This window comes from Vigna unguiculata, chromosome 4, assembly GCF_037176805.1.
Source record: "Vigna unguiculata cultivar grain cowpea cultivar isolate G323 ecotype 2 chromosome 4, ASM3717680v1, whole genome shotgun sequence".
Classification (NCBI taxonomy): Eukaryota; Viridiplantae; Streptophyta; class Magnoliopsida; order Fabales; family Fabaceae; genus Vigna; species Vigna unguiculata.
The window spans coordinates 20,589,912-20,610,079 of NC_140795.1; the positions used below are offsets into that span (position 1 = coordinate 20,589,912).

Consider the following 20,168-nt stretch of genomic DNA (forward strand, 5'->3'; position numbering starts at 1 on the left):
TGTTCACCTAAGATGCAAAACAACAGAATCAAGCTAAACATTTGAGTATCAACAAGACATGAGCAAATCACACAAGAAAAATAGGAATGACACACGGTAGTTCATCCTTACAATAAAGCTCAAAACTCACAAGGTCAAAAACTCTTTCACAAAAGATTTATTCCAGAAACTCTCAAATCAACTCAGTCAAGTAAATCACAAAAACAATCCATTCATAACACATGACTCTTATTTTCCCAGAATTATGACCGTTCCAATTAGTAAATCAAATCCAAAAATCCAATGTCAATATGTTTTATTGAAAACAGAAACCTTTTTTTTTTAATAAAAACAAACAGAAAACAAAATTAGAAAAGGAAAAACAAAACAAATAGAAAACAAAAACAGAAAAGGGGGAAAATCTCCCCACACCCCCACACTTTATCCATGCATTGTCCTCAATGTATTCAATATGTATAAAATGCAAAGAAAAAGTATGAAGTGTACTTACCTCCTCAAGGTGGAAGGTATGAGGGAGAAGTCAAGTTCATCCCATCCATCGTCTTATTCAGCATATCTTGATTTTCATTGAATATCCGAAGACGATGCCCATTAACTTTAAAAGTTCTTGCTGAAGATTCTTCCTTGATCTCCACTGCTCCATAAGGGAAGACTTCTGTAACAATGTATGGTCCTTCCCAAGAAGAACGCAACTTACCACTCATGTGACCAAGCTTGGATTTGTATAGTAACACCTTCTGGCCTACCTTGAAATCCTTTCTAGCCACAAGCTTTTGGTCATGGAACTTCTTGGTTTTCTCTTTGTAGAACTTTGAATTTTCATAGGCTGCAAGCCTAATCTCCTCTAGTTCTTGCAACTGAAGCTTTCGCTCATTTCCTGCTTCTTCCAAATCCAAGTTGCATGCTTTCACGGCCCAATAGGCCCGATGTTCAATCTCCACAGGTAGATGACAAGCCTTTCCAAAAACCACCCTGAAAGGTGACATACCTATAGGTGTTTTGTAGGCTGTCCTGTGTGCCCAAAGTGCATCATCCAATCTTGTTGCCCAATCCTTTCGACTAGGCTTCACTACTTTCTCTAGTATCTTTTTAATCTCTCTGTTAGAGATCTCTGCTTGTCCATTGGTTTGGGGGTGATATGGTGTAGCAATGCGATGTGTCACCCCATACTTCTTCAACATGTTCTCAAGTAGCCTATTACAGAAATGAGTCCCCTGGTCACTGATGATGGCTCGTGGTATCCCAAATCTGCAGAAAATGTTAGACCTGACAAAACTCATAACAACTCGAGAATCATTAGTCCTTGTAGCTATGGCTTCCACCCATTTGGAGACATAGTCTACAGCAAGCAAAATATAAGAAAACCCAAAAGAAGGAGGAAAAGGACCCATAAAATCAATACCCCAAATATCAAATACCTCACAATATAGCATGGGTTGTTGAGGCATTTCATCCCTTCTTGTAATGGATCTGGCTGCCCTTTGGCACTGCTCACAATTTTCATATACCCTCTGTGCATCTTTAAAGATAGTAGGCCAATATAATCCACAATCCAACACCTTTCTACCTGTTCTTTGTGTGCCATAATGTCCACCAAAAGGAGATGAATGACAGAACTCAAGCACATGAGGTATCTCGATATCTGGAACACACCTCCTTATGACTTGGTCACTACCAATGCGCCATAAAATTGGGTCTTCCCAGATATAGTACTTTGCCTCACTTTTTAGCTTGATTCTTTCATATTTGGAGAAGGAAGGAGGAATAGCAGAAACAACCAAATAATTAACAATGTCAGCAAACCAAGGTTCAGGAAACATACCTTTCACAGCAGTCAATGCTAGGAGGACTTCATCAGGAAAGTCATCCTTAATAGGAATGTTATCTTCTCCATTTTTAATCCTGCTAAGATGATCAGCTACCAAGTTATGTGCTCCACTTCTGTCTAGAATCTCAATGTCAAACTCTTGGAGCAGTAGCATCCATCTGATCAACCTTGGTTTCGAATCTGCTTTCTTCAGAAGGAATTTTAATGCTGCATGATCAGTATAAACAATTACCTTGGAACCAAGTATGTACGGTCTGAATTTGTCCAAGGCAAACACAACAGCCAATAATTCCTTCTCAGTCGTGGTGTAGTTAGCCTGCGCTGTATCCAATGTTCTGGAAGCATAATATATCACATGTGATAGCTTCCCATCTTTTTGTGCAAGCACCGCTCCTACTGCAAAGTTTGATGCATCACACATCAACTCGAATGGTAATGTCCAATCAGGTGGCTGGATGATAGGAGTGGTGGTAAGCGCCTTTTTCAATGTATCAAATGCATCTTTGCACCTCTCTCCAAAGTCAAATACTACATCCTTTTGCAACAAGTTGGAGAGAGGGTTGGCTATCTTGCTGAAGTCTTTGATAAACCTCCTGTAAAATCCTGCATGTCCAAGAAAAGATCGAACCTCTTTCACAGAAGAGGGGTAAGGCAATTGTGAAATAATATCAATTTTAGCAGGATCTACAGATATACCATTCTTGGAAACAACGTGACCTAAAACTATACCTTGTTCCACCATAAAATGACATTTTTCAAAATTTAGAACAAGGTTAGTTTCTTCACATCTCTCCAAGACTCTAGCAAGATTAGACAAGCAATGATCAAAAGATGAACCATATACACTAAAATCATCCATAAAAACCTCAATACAATGCTCCAACAAATCTGTAAAAATACTCATCATACATCGCTGAAATGTTCCAGGAGCATTGCAAAGGCCAAATGGCATTTTCCTATAAGCATATGTACCGAATGGACAAGTAAAAGTAGTCTTATGTTGATCCTCTGGGGCAATACAAATCTGAAAATACCCAAAGAATCCATCAAGAAAATAGTAATGAGACTTACCTGCCAATCGATCTAACATCTGGTCCATGAATGGTAAAGGAAAGTGGTCCTTCCTGGTGGCCTGGTTTAGTCTTCTATAATCAATACAGACCCTCCAGCTATTCTGAATACGAGTAGGAATCAACTCGTTCTTCTCATTCTTGACCACGGTGATCCCAGATTTCTTGGGGACCACATGTACAGGACTCACCCAAGTGCTGTCAGAAATGGGATATATAATACCTGCTTGTAGCAACTTGGTGACTTCTTTCTTCACAACCTCCATCAGTTGAGGATTCAGTCTCCTCTGAGGTTGCCTCACTGGCTTAGCATCCTCCTCCAAGAGTATTCTGTGCATGCAGAAAGAAGGACTAATACCAAGAATATCTGCCAAAGTCCAGCCTATTGCTCGCTTGTGATCTTTGATAACCTGCAATAGCTTTTGTTCCTGCTCATCAGTAAGCAAGGCAGATATAATAACAGGGAGTTTCCCATCCCTCTCAAGATAAACATATTTCAAATGAGATGGTAAAGGTTTCAACTCCAAAGTGGGTGGCTGTTCCACAGATGGCAACATTTTACTGCCTAAGGTAATTTCAGCCACCTCAGCATCACACTTGGACGCCACAGAGGTATCAAATAGTGACACCGCGTCCTCAACATCACCTGTTTTAAAATTTTCTCTTTCGTCTAAAATTGAGCCCGAAACATTCGAAAAAGAAAAATCCAAAGAAGAAGAAAAACCAGATAAAATGCACGTTGAACTGCACCTTCTCATCTCCTATCTCCATAGTCAAGGATCCTGCATGCACGTCTATCTTGGTACGTGCTGTCATCATGAATGGTCTTCCCAAGATGATTGTGGTTGAACTCATTCCTTCATCATCCTTCATATCCAAGATGTAGAAATCTGCAGGAAAAATTAACTTGTCCACACGGACAAGCACATCTTCTAGCACACCTGCAGGGTTAACTGTGCTACGGTTGGCCAATTGAATGACCACACCAGTAGACTTAAGAGGTCCAAGATGAAGTGAAGTAAAAACAGATAAAGGCATTACATTAATAGAAGCTCCTAAATCTAACATAGCATTGTCAAACTTAGTACTACCTATAATGCAGGGAACAGAAAACATACCTGGATCCTTACACTTTTGCGGCATTCTAACTGCAGGCTTCTTAATTAAGCTAGAAACGTTTCTTCCCATGTTCACTACCTCTTTGTCCATAATACGCCTTTTATGTGTACATAATTCTTTGAGAAACTTGGCGTATTTAGGAATTTGTCTCACAGCATCCAACAAAGGAATGTTTATCTCCACTTTCTTGAAGGTATTCAGGATTTCTTTGTCTAACTCCTCCATCTTTTTAGTTTTTGGTTTCAAACGGTTTGGATAGGGAGGAGGAGGAGGAGAATAAGGAGAAGGATTTTCAGAGGAAGTATTAGGGGATACCAAACTGGAGTTATCACTGGGTGCAGGCATCTCAGATGTTGCTTGTGTTGCTTCATCTGATCTTCCTCTTTCATCATTAGGTACAACTTCATTGTCCTTATCTTCATCTTCTTGGGCATCCCCAAGACCTTGTATTTGCTTACCCGATCTTAAAGTAATAGCACTTACATTTCGCGGGTTAATTACAGTTTGTGCAGGCAAATTGCTTGAGCCTTGTTGAGACTTCATCTGATTTAACTCATTTGCCATTTGTCCAATCTGGTTCTGCAAATTTTGATTGGTTGCTTCCATCGTCTGTTTCAACTCATTGATTTGTCCCTTCATCATGTCAGCCATCATTTTCATCATTGCCTCCATGTTTGAATCACCAGAGGTTGCCGCTGGTTGTGGTTGTTGCCTCTGTTGAGGTGGAACATAAACTTGTTGGTGTTGAGGCTGTTGATTTCCCCATTTCTGGCTGGGATATTCCTTCCAATCTGGGTTGTACTTGTTGGAGGACAAATCATGGTTGTATTGCTGCCGAGGTGGTCTATTATTGCCATAGATGTTTGCAGCATATGCCTGAGGTTGTTCATTATCTAACGTCCCTGTCTCTTTTAACATAGAACAAGCCTCTGTAGGATGATTAATAGAAGCACAAATTCCACATAAAGTAGAAGGGATAGGCTTTTTCTGTAAGTCTGTCAAGGTCCTTACCATGGCTGCTAAGTCATCCAACTTCCCTTCTAATTTCTTGTGATCTGCAACATATGAAGCTTCTACTCCATGGGTTCCCTTCAATAGAGTTATAGAATTACTCCTTGTGGAAAATTGTTGATGGTTCGACGCCATAGTTTCAATCAATTGTCTTGCATTTGTTGGCGTTTTGTCCACCAATGACCCTCCACTTGCAGCATCTATCATTTGTCTATCCATGATACTCAATCCCTCATAAAAGTATTGAATGAGGAGATGCTCGTTTATTTGGTGATGAGGACAGGAAGCACACAACTTTTTGAATCTCTCCCAATACTCGTGAAGACTTTCTCTTTCTTGTTGCCTTATCCCATAAATATCTTTGCGAATAGCAGCAACTCTAGATGCTGGAAAAAACTTTTCCAGAAATAATCTTTTCAGAGTCTCCCAGGTATTGATGGATCCTGGTGGAAGGCAGTATAACTAATTCTTAGCGGCATCTTGCAATGAGAATGGAAAAGCCTTAAGCTTGATATGTTCCTCTGTCACTGTTGTAGGTCTCATGGATGAACAAACAACATGAAATTCCTTCAAATGATGGTACGGGTCTTCTCTTGCTAATCCATGGAATTTGGGTAAAAGATGGATTAACCCAGACTTAAGCTCACATTCTCCATCTGGATATTGGATGCACATGTTTTGTGTAATTGCTGCATCCGGTGAAGCCAATTCTCTTATTGTTCTTTCTTCCATTCTATCTTCTTGAATTTCTGGTTCAGGTGATGGATCAGAAGATATGTTAATCACCGGTGGTGATTCTAGTGGTACACTTTCAGTGGTAGGTTCAGATGATGATGGTGCTCCTTTAGTAGAACACCTAAGTTCAAGTCTCCTACGTGATTTACGCAAGTTCCTTTCAAGTTCTGAATCAAGTTGATAAAATTAACCCGGATTGGCCCGAGTCATGCACTATGCAGCAAGAGATGCAGACCTGCGAAGAGGAGGTGAATTGGGTTAACTTCAGGAAGAGGTTTCTGGAGAAGTATTTCCCCGACAGCGCTAGGCATGAGCGCGAAGCTGAGTTCCTTACCCTGCAATAAGGGTCGATGTTAGTGTAGGCCTCTGTGGATCGATTTGAGTACTTGGTGAGGTTTTACTCCCAGACTGTGATGGAGGAGTGGCGTTGCAGGAAATTTGAAGGTGGCCTAAGGCATGAACTGAGGCGCTTCATTGTACCGTTGAGGGTCAAGAAGATTCCTGTCTTGGTCGAGCAGGCCAAGAGTGTGGAGCAGTTGGAGATGGGACCCAACAGAGTTAACAGATCCCAGAAGAATTGTCCTGAGGGCAGACAATAGAAGAAGCCCTATAGCCGACCGTCATCATCCTCACAGAAGTTGCGATGCTATAATTGTGGAGGAGAGCACCTGAGGAGAAATTGTACACAGCCTGCAGGTAGTGGGGGAAACAGTGCTAGCACTCGCAAGTGCTATGCGTGTGATCAGCCGGGGTACTTTGCCAGTCGGTGTCCTAATAAGAAGACTACCACGGGAGCACGACCTCCATCATCTTCGTCAGACAGGCCTAGAGCAGCAGGCCGAGTCTTTGCTTTGACCAGCACAGAGGCCACTCAGTCAAGTAGTCTTATACTCGACTTTTGCTTATTGTTGGGTAACCGGGTGTTAGTGTTGTTTAATTCAGGAGCTTCGCACTCCTTTATATCTCATGACTGCGTGAAGAATTTGGGATTGTCGACTCGTGATCTGGGATGCGAGTTAATAGTCTCAACACCAGCATCTGGACAGGTTTCAACTAATTCTGCCTGTGTTAGATGCTCGATAGAGGTAGAGGGCAGGTGATTCAAGGTGAACCTAGTATGCTTGCCTATGGAGGGACTGGACGTGATACTGGGGATGGATTGGTTGTCAAGTAATCATATTGTCATTGATTACGGACGACGCAGAGTGGTGTTCCCAGAATCGGAAGGGTTTGAGTTGATCTCCACTCACAAAGCTTTAAATGAGATTGAAGAAGTAGCTACCTGCTACATGATAGTGGCTCATAGAGAAAAGAAAAGCTCAGAGGAACAGATCAGAAGTATACCGGTAGTTGACGAGTATGCCGATGTTTTTCCCAATGAAATACCCGAGTTGCCACCTAGCAGGGATATAGATTTCTCTATTGATCTAATCCCTAGGGCGAGTCCAGTGTCGGCGGCTCCGTATAGAATGGCACCAGCAGAATTGGTAGAACTGAAAAAGCAGACCGAGGATCTGCTAGAGAAGAAGTTTATCAAACCTAGTGCATCGTCGTGGGGAGCCCCTGTGTTACTAGTGAAAAAGAAGGATGGGAGTTCTCGGTTATGTGTAGACTATCGGCAGTTGAATAAACTGACAATAAAGAACAAGTACCCACTTTTGAGGATTGATGACTTGCTTGATCAATTAAGAGGAGCAGCTGTGTTTTCCAAAATTGACTTGAGGTTGGGATACCATCACATCTTGGTCAAACCGGAAGACGTTCAGAAGACAACATTCAGGTCAAGGTATGGACATTACGAGTATGTAGTAATGCCATTTGGAGTGACTAATGCTCCAACGATCTTTATGGACTATATGAATAGGATGTTTCAGCCCTATTAGGACAAGTTTGTGGTGGTGTTCATAGATGATATTCTTATCTACTCCAAGAACAAGGAGGAACACGCAGATCATCTCAGAGTGTTATTGGCAGTACTTAGAGAACATCAGCTCTATGGTAAGTTGTCTAAATGTGAGTTCTGGTTAGAAGAAGTGCAGTTTTTAGGTCATGTTATTTCAGCACGTGAAACCTGTTTGCATGCTAGCTTAGGCGAGAAATCTTAGCTTGAGCGAGACAGGCTTGGTTGCTTAAGTTAAGGCTTCTAGTCCAAGCGAGTTTAGTGCAGTCTATGTGCATTATTGTATACTTTGATGAAACATGGATCAGGAGATGCTGTGCCATGAACGGGTAGGTTCATGGATGGTGATTAACATGTGATGGTATGAGCGGGGAGGTTCATACTCGATTACTCTCCTGTAGGGATACGAGCGAGGTAGGTTCATATGTTTCATGCTCATAATTGAGAGATGTTGCGTGCGGGGAGTTACGTAGCTTGTGAATCACATGTGTTGGACTACGGGCGGCTAGGTCCGTAGAGTAGGACTACGAGCGGCTAGGTCTGTAGAGTAGGACTACGAGCGGGGAGGTTCGTAGAAGCAGGACCACGAGCAGGCAAGTTCGTGTGAGCATCAGGAATCCTGAGTCCATGACTAACCTTGTTGTATGTTAGTAGTTGAACAACATTGAGGCGTGTTGAGAATGTAACCAAGATGTAATCATGATAATAAGATTGGGTGTTTTCTATTATTTAATTTCTGTGATTTTTATATATATTTTTGAGCTCACCCTTTCTGTTTGTGTATGCCGATGATCGTGTAATTTTACACGGGAGCAGTTGATGATACAAGTAATGCTGTTAACACTTGAGATGGAGAGGGGGACTAGCTGGGAATTAGAGCTAGGGATTTTCTATGTTTAAAAGTTTTATTTGGAACTTGTAAAAGCTTTGGAATTATTTATTGTTATCAGATGATTGTTGGTATCGCGCAGCGAAATATTTAAGCATTTGGACAGAAACCAAGAGGGGGGTGAATTGGTTTTAAGTAATAAAATTAATACTTTAAAATTTTTCCAAAATTTATCGATTAAATCAAATATTAATTTCTTTAAACACAATAATAGATGAAATAAAGAGATAGAGAAGAAGATTGAACACAAGTATTTATACTGGTTCGGATCAAAAGACCCTACGTCCAGTTGTTAATCTCTTAAAAACGAGATTAACTAAATCATTAACAAATAACAGATTACAATCAGATAGTAAAAGTATAAGGAAAGAAAACACCTCTCTTGATCACACAAGAGATGAACACCTTTCTCTGAATCACACAGAGAACCTTGACCTTAGCTTTCCTAGCAATAGCAGCAGCACTCAATCTCCTAGAACACCTCTCAGGAAAAGTTATCGCTCTACCCACACTAGGTTTTTTAAAGCTTCTTTTGAGAACACTCAGAGAACTCTCTTGTAGTCACAGCACTAGCACTCTAGCTTCTCAAAAAGGTAAGTGAGAAGTAACTCTGATGTTCCTTAAATAGGGGTTCCAGAAATTAGGTCAAAAAGCTCAACAGTCGCGTCCAACTGACCAGGATAATCGATTATCACTAGTGATAATCGATTATTCCAGTGCGTTTTATGAAAAACAAATTTTTGAACAGATAATCGATTATCAGAGGTGATAATCGATTATTCCAGTGCTTTCTTGAAAAAATTGGTTCAACTTAGGATAATCGATTATCCTAAGTGATAATCGATTATCACTTTGATTTTTCGAGAAATACCAGAATTTTCTTGTACAATATTGATTCTAACAAATCTAATTACACTTTTCAAGATAGCTTTAAACACAACAACACATCTTCTTCATATTGACTTCCAAATGGCTTTCAGACTTCTTTTATCATCATCAAAATCTTGCTTCAACATTTAGACTTGTATTGCTTTTGCCAGCAATCTCTCCATTTTTGATGATGATCAAAACAATATGTTTAAAGTATCTGCAATCAAAATATCTTACAAGTAGATTTGTTAGTAGCACTGTTTGGTTTAAACTTTTAAACTTTTTCTCCCCCTGTTTTGATCATATGAAAAAAGTTTTAATAGAGAAGCTCCCCCTCAATTAGACAATGGTAAAGAATAACAAAAAATAGACTTTTATTAAGAAATAATAAAACTGGAAAACATATTACAATAGCAATAAAAAATAACTATGATGTAGACCTATAAAAGTCTTGACTCATGTCATCACCTTATCATATTTATCAAACTTATGTTCTAAATTACAAATCCTAGAATCTAGTCCTCTAATTAAGGCCAGTGACTTCTTCATGTCGGTGAGTGGAGAGAAGAAAGAATTCTTCAAGTCTTTGGTTTAGGTTTAAAATGTGATCCTCTAAAGAAGAGGATGAGCCACCAACACTACTGGATGATCCAATATTTGTGCAACAGGAGGAATAGGAGCAGTGGGAGGATTCTCTTCTTCTTCATTGTCTGAGGAAGGCATATCATCCTTGTGAATGTAGGTATTCCCAAAAGGAATAAATTTCATCTGCTTCAAGGAGTTTTCCGCAATTTTGTTTGCCTTAGTGGTTTTATGAGATTGTTCATCAGAGACATTTACTCCTTTGTACTCACAAATACGAGAGATGAGCAAGGAATATGGGAGTGGATATTAAGGCAATCTCTTGGCTTTGAGCATGGTGTCAAGAATTATGCTTGGCCAATGGTAGGAATGTGGTTGAGCATAGCATAGATGATCATAAGATCTGCTTCACTGCACTGTGCGTGATTTGTACCACGTGGACATAAAATCCAAACAATAAGATAGTGAAGTAGACGCTCATCAAGTTTGAGAGGTCCTGCTAACAATTGGCGACCTATTTCTTGATTCGGTCGTCGCATAAAGGATCTATAAGCGAATATTTTGTTGAACCCTTCAATGCCAGCAGTGAGGATTGGAGATGTGCCATCATGAATAGGAAATTGAGCAACATTTTCCCAAATATCATCATCCAGAATAATGTCAACACCTTTCACCTTTGTAAAACCCACGCCATCTCTGAATTTGTAATTGAAGTAGAAGGCTCGTACCAAATCGGGGTAGTAGGTGCCTTGCATCTCGGTGAAGAATTTTACCCCTTGTTCAGAAAGAAAAGTAGGAATGGTGAAATGGTGATTGACAAACCATTGAGACTGGATAAATTTCGGAGTGATAAGGGGCTTGTCTTTCCATAATGTGATGAATTCAGATCTTCTATCTTCATCTGAAATTCATCCTTCAATGGAGGCAGTCTTAGGTGCAATTGAGGGTTGAGAGGCACGAGATGTAGTCCTCCTGCGGGTAGGAATCTTCCGACGAGAGGGTTCAACCATTGTTGAGGTAAAAGAGAGGGAAGCTTTGAGAGTTTTTGAGAATTTTGAGAAAATGATAGGTTCTTGAGTGTGGAAGGTGAGAAAAGAGTGTTCTGGGGACCAAAATGGCTGATATATATATATAGAGAAGGGTCTCCAACGGCCATATACACGCAATTTAATGCAAATCTAGTCGTTGCAACGGCTAGTTTTTGAATTTATTTGGTCCAACGACGTGTAATAATCGATTATCAGAAGGTGATAATCGATTATTGGTTCAAGAACTGGGTAAAATATGAATCCTGACAAGCTGATAATCGATTATCCTAAGTGATAATCGATTATTCCAGAGAGTTTTTCATTTTTGGCTCAGAATTAAAGATAATCGATTATTGCCCCAAATAATCGATTATTCCAGAATGTTTTGGGATTTTTAAGGGTGGCTAATAATCGATTATTGACACTTATAATCGATTATTGACGCTATTTTTCGGATTTTTAAGGAAATTGAGTTTTTGGCAATTTAAGAGATCTCTAATATGCCTAAGTCTCTTCTTAGTTCATAAAATCTATCTTTAGCTAAAGGTTTGGTAAAAATATCAGCTAATTGATGTTTTGTATCTACGTATTCTATCTCACAATTCCCTTTATTTATGTGATCTCTTAGGAAATATCCCTTATTTCAATGTGCTTTGTCCTAGAGTGCATTATAGGATTTTTGGTTAAGTTAATAGCACTGGTATTATCACATTTCAGAGGTATATGATTTAGAAAGATATGATAGTCTTCTAATTGTTGTTTCATCCAAAGAATTTGAGCATAACAGTTTCCAACTGCTATGTATTCAGCCTCTATAGTTGACAAAGCCACACAAGCTTGTTTCTTAGAGTGCCAAGAGACTAATGAACTTCCTAAGAGGTGACAAGTACCATTGGTACCTTTTCTATCTATTTTACAACCACCATAATCAGCATCTGAATAGCCTATCAAATTAGGAGATGCTCCTGAAGGATACCAAAGTCCAAAACATGTAGTTCCTTTTAAATATTTTAAAATTCTTTTCATAGCAGTAAGATGTGATTCTTTTGGATTGGCTTGAAAACGAGCACACACACATACATATTGCATAATGTTAGGCCTACTTGCAGTAAGATACAACAAAGAACCTATCATGCCTCTAAACATAGTCTAATTTACCTCTATTCCTGATTCATCTTTGTCTAAGTAGTAGGAGGTTCCAATAGGAGTACTTGCTTCCTTAGCAGTATCCATTCAAAATTTCTTAAGTACTTCTTTATAGTATTTAGATTGAGAAATGAAAGTTTCATTTTCCATTTGCTTAATTTGTAAACCCAAAAAGAATGTCAATTCTCCCATCATTGACATTTCAAATTCTCCCTGTATTATGCTTGCAAAGCCTTTACATAGTGAACTATCAGTAGACCCAAATATTATGTCATCTACATAAATCTGAACTAGCAAAATATGCTCATTTACTCTTTTAATAAACAGAGTTAAATCAATTTTACCTCTTTCAAAATCATTTTCTAACAAAAATGTACTTAATCGTTCATACCAAGATCTAGGTGCTTGTTTTAATCCATACAATGCTTTCTTTAATTTATAAATGTGATTAGGAAACTTATAGTCTTCAAAGCCAGGTGGTTGTTCAACATACACATTTTCTTTTATAAATCCATTTAGGAAAGCACTTTTGACATCCATCTGATATAGTTTAAATTTCATGAGAGAAGCATAGGCAAGAAGTAAACGTATAGCTTCTAACCTGGCAACTAGAGCATATGTCTCATCATAGTCTATACCTTCTTCTTGTCTGTATCCCTTTGCTACAAGTCTGGCTTTGTTTTTAGTGATGTTTCCATCTTCATCTAGCTTGTTTCTGAACACCCATTTTGTTCTTATGACTTGGTGTGAATCATCCCTAGGAATGAGTTCCCAAACTTCATTCCTTTCAAATTGATTCAGCTCTTCTTGCATTGCTATACACCATTGATCATCTTGAAGAGCTTCTTCTACACTTTTGGGTTCTATCTGTGAAACAAAAGCAACAGTCATACAGAAATTTGACATATTTCTAGTAACTACTCCCTTTGATATATCTCCAATGACATTTTCCAAAGACAATCCTCTAGGTGATTTCCAGCTTTTGGCAAGATCTTCGGGTTCAGTCAATGGATTTTCATTTAGATACATCTCATCAAGAGCTTCTTTAAAATATTCTTCATCACCTGCATTTGTTTTATTTGACTCAAGAGGGTTCTCCTCAAGGTCCACAATTTCATCAAAAACAACATGCACAGATTCTTCCACATTCAAGATTCTTCTATTGAAAATTTTGTAGGCTTTACTAGTTAATGAATATCCTAAGAAAATAGCTTCATCGGCTTTAGAATTAAATTTACCCAAATTTTCTTTTCCGTTATTTAGAATAAAGCATTTGCATCCAAATATTTTTAAATGTGCTACATTAGGCTTTCTTCCTTTAAACAATTCATAGGGGGTAATTTTTAAAATTGGTCTAATGAGCATTCTATTTAATACATAACATGATGTGCTCACAGCATCAGCCCAAAAATATTTAGGCACATCATATTCGTTCAACATTGTGCGAGCTAATTCTTCTAAGGATCTATTTTTCCTTTCTACAACTTCATTTTGTTGAGGAGTTCTAGGTGCAGAAAAATTATGCATAATTCCGTTTTCTTCACAAAAGTTTTCAAACAATTCATTTTGAAATTCTCCACCATGATCACTTCTTAAAACTTTAATTTTCAAATCTTTTTCATTTTGAACTACTTTTGCAAATTTCTTAAAAGCTTTAAATGCCTCACTTTTTAGTGTGAGAAAGAAGGTTCATGTATATCTTGAGTAATCATCAACAATAACAAGAGCATAATAATTTCCTCCAAAACTTTTTGTCCTTGAAGGACCAAACAAATCCATATGCAAAAGTTCTAAAGGCTTTGATGTAGAAATCACATTTCTTGAATAAAATGAAGATTTTACCTGTTTTCCTTTTTGACATGCAGCATATAGTTTATCTTTTTCAAACTTTATCTTTGGCAATCCAATTACTAATTCTTTAGAAATTAATTTCTTTAATTGTTGCATGTGAATATGAGCAGCTCATTTATGTCACAACCAAGGATTTTCTTCTTTAACAACCAAACAAGTTATATCACTAGACGATGCATTATCAAGATCAATCAAGTAAATGTTATTGTGTCTCATACCTTTCAAGGTTACTTCTTTGGAGTCCTTTTGATGAATAGTGCAGTAGTCACTCTCAAATATTACTTTGAGTCCTTTATCGCATAATTGGCTTATACTGAGAAGATTGTGTTTTAGTCCTTCCACATACAATACATCTTTGATCTCCAAAGTATTTCCTCCACCTACATCACTCGTTCCAAGTATTTTTCCCTTGTTGTTATCCCCATAAGTGACAAAGTCCTTCCACATACAATACATCTTTGATCTCCAAAGTATTTCCTCCACCTACATCACTCGTTCCAAGTATTTTTCCCTTGTTGTTATCCCCATAAGTGACAAATCCTTGTTCCTTTCTTTTAAAGTTCTTAAACTTCTTTTTGTCTCCAGTCATGTGTCTTGAACAACCATTGTCAAGATACCACATTGATCTTCTGGATTTAGAAGTCATCTCACTGTCAGAATCACCGTGATTAGCCATCAAACATAGATTTGCTTCTTCATTTTCAGAATCGCTAGAATTTGATGAGCTTGAGGCATTATCTTCCCATGTTATGTATGCCTTCTTTTTAAAGAATTTTCTGCCCTTCTTTTCTTCACTTATCTTTGAATTTAGGCAATCAGCCTTGTGAGGTGTCCAGATTCTCCACATCCGTAGCATTTGAAATTTGAGGATGATCCTTGATTATCCTTCTTGTTGTTTTTGAATTGATTTTTACCTTTGGCCTTCATGAATTTTGTAAACTTCTTAATCATAAGACTAAGATTTTCATCGTCATTTGAATCTTCTTCTTCCTTTTGCTTTTTGCCTTTAACCACTTCAGTTTTGAAGGCTATGTTTTTCTTTCTTCCAATATCTTCTTCTTCATTTAGTCTGCCCAGTTAGAGCTCATGTTCTCCCAATTTTCCAAATAGAGCCACCATCGTCATTGTCGCAAGATTTTGTGACTCTGTGATGGTTGTCACCTTCGGCTGCCAAGTCCTGTTCAAGGATTTAAGAATTTTTATATTTAATTCATCAGTGTCAAAAGTTTTACCTAGACTTGTGAAATGATTGACGATATGTGTGAATCGTTTCTGCACATCGTAGATAGTTTCTCCTTGTTGCATCCGAAACATTTTGTATTCTTAGATCAAGGAGTTCTTGCGTGTCCTTTTCACATCGTCTGTTCCTTCATGGGTCACACGCAATATTTCCCACATATCTTGTGCACTGGTGCAGACTGAGATCCTGTAAAACTCATATAGGGTTAAAGCATATGAAATTATATTTCTAGCTTTTACATCATACTGAGCTCGTCTATTTTCGTCTGTTGTCCATTGCGAGAATGGCTTTGGTTCCTGCACATCATTTACAATATTAACCGGAACAAATGGACCATTTACCACAGCATCCCAAATACCTCTATCAACAGATTCCAGAAAAATTTGCATCCTAACTTTCCAAAAAGGATAGTTTTCACCAGTAAATAGAGGAGGTCTATTGATAGACGCACCCTCAGCAAAGGTTTGATTTTGTCCCACCATTTTCGAAAAAATTTGAATAACTATCAAAGCAAGCTCTGATACCAATTATTGGTATCGCGCAGCGAAATGTTTAAGTGTTTGGACAGAAATCAAGAAGGGGGTGAATTGGTTTTAAGTAATAAAATTAATACTTTAAAATTTTTCCAAAATTTATCGATTAAATCAAATATTAATTTCTTTAAACACAATAATAGATGAAATAAAGAGATGGAGAAGAAGATTGAACATAAGTATTTATATTGGTTCGGATCAAAAGACCCTACGTCCAGTTGTTAATCTCTTAAAAACAAGATTAACTAAATCACTAATAAATAACATATTACAATCAGATAGTAAAAGTATAAGGAAAGAAAACACATCTCTTGATCACACAAGAGATGAACACCTTTCTCTGAATCACACAGAGAACCTTGACCTTAGCTTTCCTAGCAACAGCAGTAGCACTCAATCTCCTATAACACCTCTCAGGAAAAGTTATCGCTCTACCCACACTAGGTTTTTCAAAGCTTCTTTTGAGAACACTCAGAGAACTCTCTTGCAATCACAACACTAGCACTCTAGCTTCTCAAAAAGGTAAGTGAAAGTAACTCTGATGTTCCTTAAATAGGGGTTCCAGAAATTAGGTCAAAAAGCTGAACAGTCGCGCCCAACTGACCAGGATAATCGATTATCACTAGTGATAATCGATTATTCTAGTGTGTTTTATGAAAAACAAATTTTTGAACAGATAATCGATTATCAGATGTGATAATCGATTATTCCAGTGCTTTCTTGAAAAAAGTGGTTCAACTCAAGATAATTGATTATCCTAAGTGATAATCGACTATCACTTTGATTTTTCGAGAAATACCAGAATTTTCTTGTACAATATTGATTCTAACAAATCTAATTACACTTTTCAAGATAGCTTTAAACACAACAACACATGTTCTTCATATTGACTTCCAGATGGCTTTCAGGCTTCTTTTATCATCATCAAAATCTTGCTTCAACATTTAGACTTGTATTGCTTTTGCCAACAATGATTGTCGCGTTGAACATTAAATTTTTGTTTTACTTCCGCGGCGGATATTAATGAAGTTGTGACGTTCCAGCTTCTTTTTATATACTTAATTATTTATTTAAGTAATATCTTTTAGGGATGTTAAAGAGTCTTTGGAGCTTGTTCATGAGCTCCCTATTGTAGTAGGAGGGAATGTGTCTCCTCCTAAGGGTTGACTTAAGATCATTCCAATATTCAATTGAAGGTCAATTACTTCTTAGCCTCTCTTGGACTATAGAAGTCCACCAATACATAGCATACCCTTGAAAGCTTAGGGTAGCTAGAGGCACTTTCCTTTCTTCACTAACTTGATGGCAAGAAAAGAGTTGCTCAACCTTCATCTCCCAATCCAAATAAGCTTCAACAACATCCTTGTCTTGAAAGTGAGGCAAGTCTACTTTAACTTCTCTAGGAGTAAGGTCTTTTCTTTGTCTCTTAATGTGGGAAGGTTGTTGATAATATTCTCCTAATCTTAATCCTTCCTCTTCCCCATATATTGAAGCTCCACTTCTAGACCCTTTGCTAGAATTACTCCTACTTTTTAGCTTATTTTGGATTTTCTCATCTCTTTTCTTTAAAGCTTTGATTTGTTCCTCCAAGAGAGCAATTTGGCCATCTCTTTCCAATTGATCTTTACCTTGTAAATTGCCTCTTGTTGTCTCCATAGTTCAAGTGATTTGAGTTGTTGAGAAACATGTTTTAAACTATGAATTGAATCCTCATAATCACTTACACTATGTAGGGAGGGTTGACTAGCCATGATTACTAAAAGCTAACTAAGAAATTCTAAAGAAGTAAATAGCAAACTTCTTGAATTATCTTCCAGGAAAGAGAGGTGAATCACTTGGATTGCTTATTTACCAAGTCTTTCCTTGCCAAAGTAATTTAAAGAATGTTGCACAAAACTTCTAAAATAGAATTAGACACACACTAACAATTAAGCAACAAAAACAAAAAAAATTTGGAGTCTAACTATGCGGCCTACTTTGGTGAGGCTTGATGTTGCAAGACACATTCACCGTCTACAAGCGCTTTTACTATTTAAGAAGGTTCTAATTAAGAGATGAGAGAACACCAAAGGCTCCCCCAAGACACTTAGTTAGTCCAAAGAGATACAAGAAAGAAAACTTGAACAAATACGACTCAAATGAATACAATCACAAATTTGCGCAAAATTTAAAAGTCTTCAAGTGTTTCACTCCACTCTTTTCTTTCTTCTTTTGTCTCACTCAAGTGTTTGTTTTGAATTTTCTCCTTTGTGAACTTCACTTGTAGCTTGGAGTTTCACTTTGGTTTCCATCTCCTAGGATGTACTTCTTTTGCCACTTTCTTTTGATCTTTTCTTTTGATTATTTTTGGCACTTGCTTGTACTCTTTTTGTGCTCTTTTTCTTTCTTTTTTTATAGCTCTTACAGCAGCTAGTTTCCACCACAAATCAGAATCACCACCACACTATGCTTGATCATTTGCATTTTAATAGAAACAAAATAGAAGGAACCTTAAAGGAATCAAAAGAAGAATATGATGAAACTCAAGGAAACACAATGGAAATTAACTCTAAAGAACTTGCCAAGAATTAATTAACAAGTATGAACTCAAATGCGAAAATTAAAAGCACACAAAGCACACTAGAAACGAAAATGAAACTTAGGTGATTAAGCAAGCACAAGGAAAATTCCCACTAGACATTAAGATAACAAAGGTTATCTAGATGTGAAGGTTCATTTCCAGGGCTCCAAGGGAGAAGAGAAGGTGTATTTATGAACCAAAAATAGCAGCAAAATAGTAGCAATACAGCAACAAAACAACAGCAGAATGGAAAGCTAAATAAAGGAATTTAAGACATAATTGAACTACACATTACTCTAGACAAAACATATGGATGAGAAAATTAAAATGACTCAAATAGATGAAATAGAAAATGAACAAGACTCAAACAAAAATGTAAAAGGCACACAAATTCACCATGGTTGAGCTCTTAGGCACAATAGCCGAATGGTTCCAAAGGAACAATGATAAGAACCATATAACCAATGAGGTGAAAAGAAGAAAAACAACAAGACAACCAAAGGAAGTAATGATAAGTCCATCTTCAAGAGTAAGGAAGCCAAGGAGAAGCCATGCAGAATTGATGAGGCTTCCATGGAGAAGGATAAAGGTGTGGAAGCTAGCAGATGAGAGGAGAAGTGATGCGGCAATGGTGTTTAGAGAAGCTCTAAAGTGAGGTTAGGCCAACACTCAAGGAAGGGGGCTAGAGGAATTCAAGAAGGAGAACTCTAGCCTAAGTTGACTCACAAAAAGAGAGGAGTATGGAGTCATCTCAACAGAGTTTCTCTACTATATTCATGAATGAAAATACAAGGTCTCCTAAGCTCTCTATTTATAGTAGAAAAAGATAGCCAAGTGGTCTAGAAAAATGGATCTAGAATGTGGTATTTGGAGCCAAAAAGATAGCATGAGGCAAGTGTGACTTGCCACCTAAGCAAGTCACAAGGAACTTGCTTCTAGGCGCATAAGAGAAGCTTGGTGACCAAGCTTTGAGCAAGAAGGATCTAGATCCTCTTGAAATGCGTTCTCCCTCTTGTTGGGCCAATTTCAAGCCCAACTCTTCTTTGGTCCAATTTCAAGCCCAACTCTTCTTTGGTCCAATTCTCTTTGAGGCCCAAAAACCCTCCAAGGCCCAATACATGACCCAAACAAAACCCTATTCTACAAAGCCCAAAATACAAGGCCCAAAAATAAACCCTATTCTAATATTTACAAACAAAGAGTCTTAGGCTAGGTCTTCACATCTTTCTTGGCCCATGTGAAGTTCATCTTGGGCCTTGTATGTGCATTGGAGGCCCATTCCTCTTGTATCCTCCTAGCCATGGCCCTTGGTGTAGGTCCCTTGGTTAGAGGCATCTCATCATAATTGGATTATGAGAAGATGTGGTTAAATTAGGATTTCAAGGGAAATTCTAAAAGGAAGGTTTTAGTGAATGTAAGGACATAAGGACTTAGTTTTGGAGGTATCCTCACGCTCCAATAACCATTAAGACTCATGTAGAGTATAATGGATTATGTCGGGAGGAGTAGCAGGAGGTCCTAATCTATGAACCCGATCAGTCATAGACGTGAAGGGGACTTACCCTGGGAGTGGTTGGGTGATAACCCCTTGTGCCCAAACTCTACAGAGTTTGGGAACCGTCACAGGTATAAGCCACCAAGAGCTCCAATGTCTCTTACATAATCCGGATATTGAGTCTAGAGTCATGTATATGTGATGTGGTTGTGGTGGCTTGAATAATTCTGATAAATGTGATAAGCCCTTGATTGATGTCTATTTAATGAGTTGTATGATTTCTCTTAATTAAGTTAGCTTACCCTTTTTGC

At 38.0% G+C, this 20,168-nt stretch overlaps 1 protein-coding gene across 1 annotated transcript; it reads left to right on the plus strand.

Annotated features, from left to right (window-relative positions):
• The first annotated feature begins 6,176 nt into the window (after nt 1–6,176).
• Nucleotides 6,177–6,863, plus strand: LOC114180573 (uncharacterized). Its single transcript, XM_028066881.1, has 2 exons — nt 6,177–6,320; nt 6,453–6,863. Exons 1-2 carry the CDS (start codon nt 6,177–6,179, stop codon nt 6,861–6,863), a joined length of 555 nt encoding a protein of 184 aa, XP_027922682.1.
• Nucleotides 6,864–20,168: the final 13,305 nt, after the last annotated feature.

What these genes read in the sequence shown, in the direction of transcription:
- LOC114180573 (XM_028066881.1), top strand. Translation starts at nt 6,177, where the DNA reads ATGGAGGAGTGGCGTTGCAGGAAATTTGAAGGTGGCCTAAGGCATGAA. An exon ending in TGGAGATGGGACCCAACAGA is followed by an intron (nt 6,321 to 6,452) that starts GTTAACAGATCC and finishes AATTGTACACAG; the next exon opens with CCTGCAGGTAGTGGGGGAAA.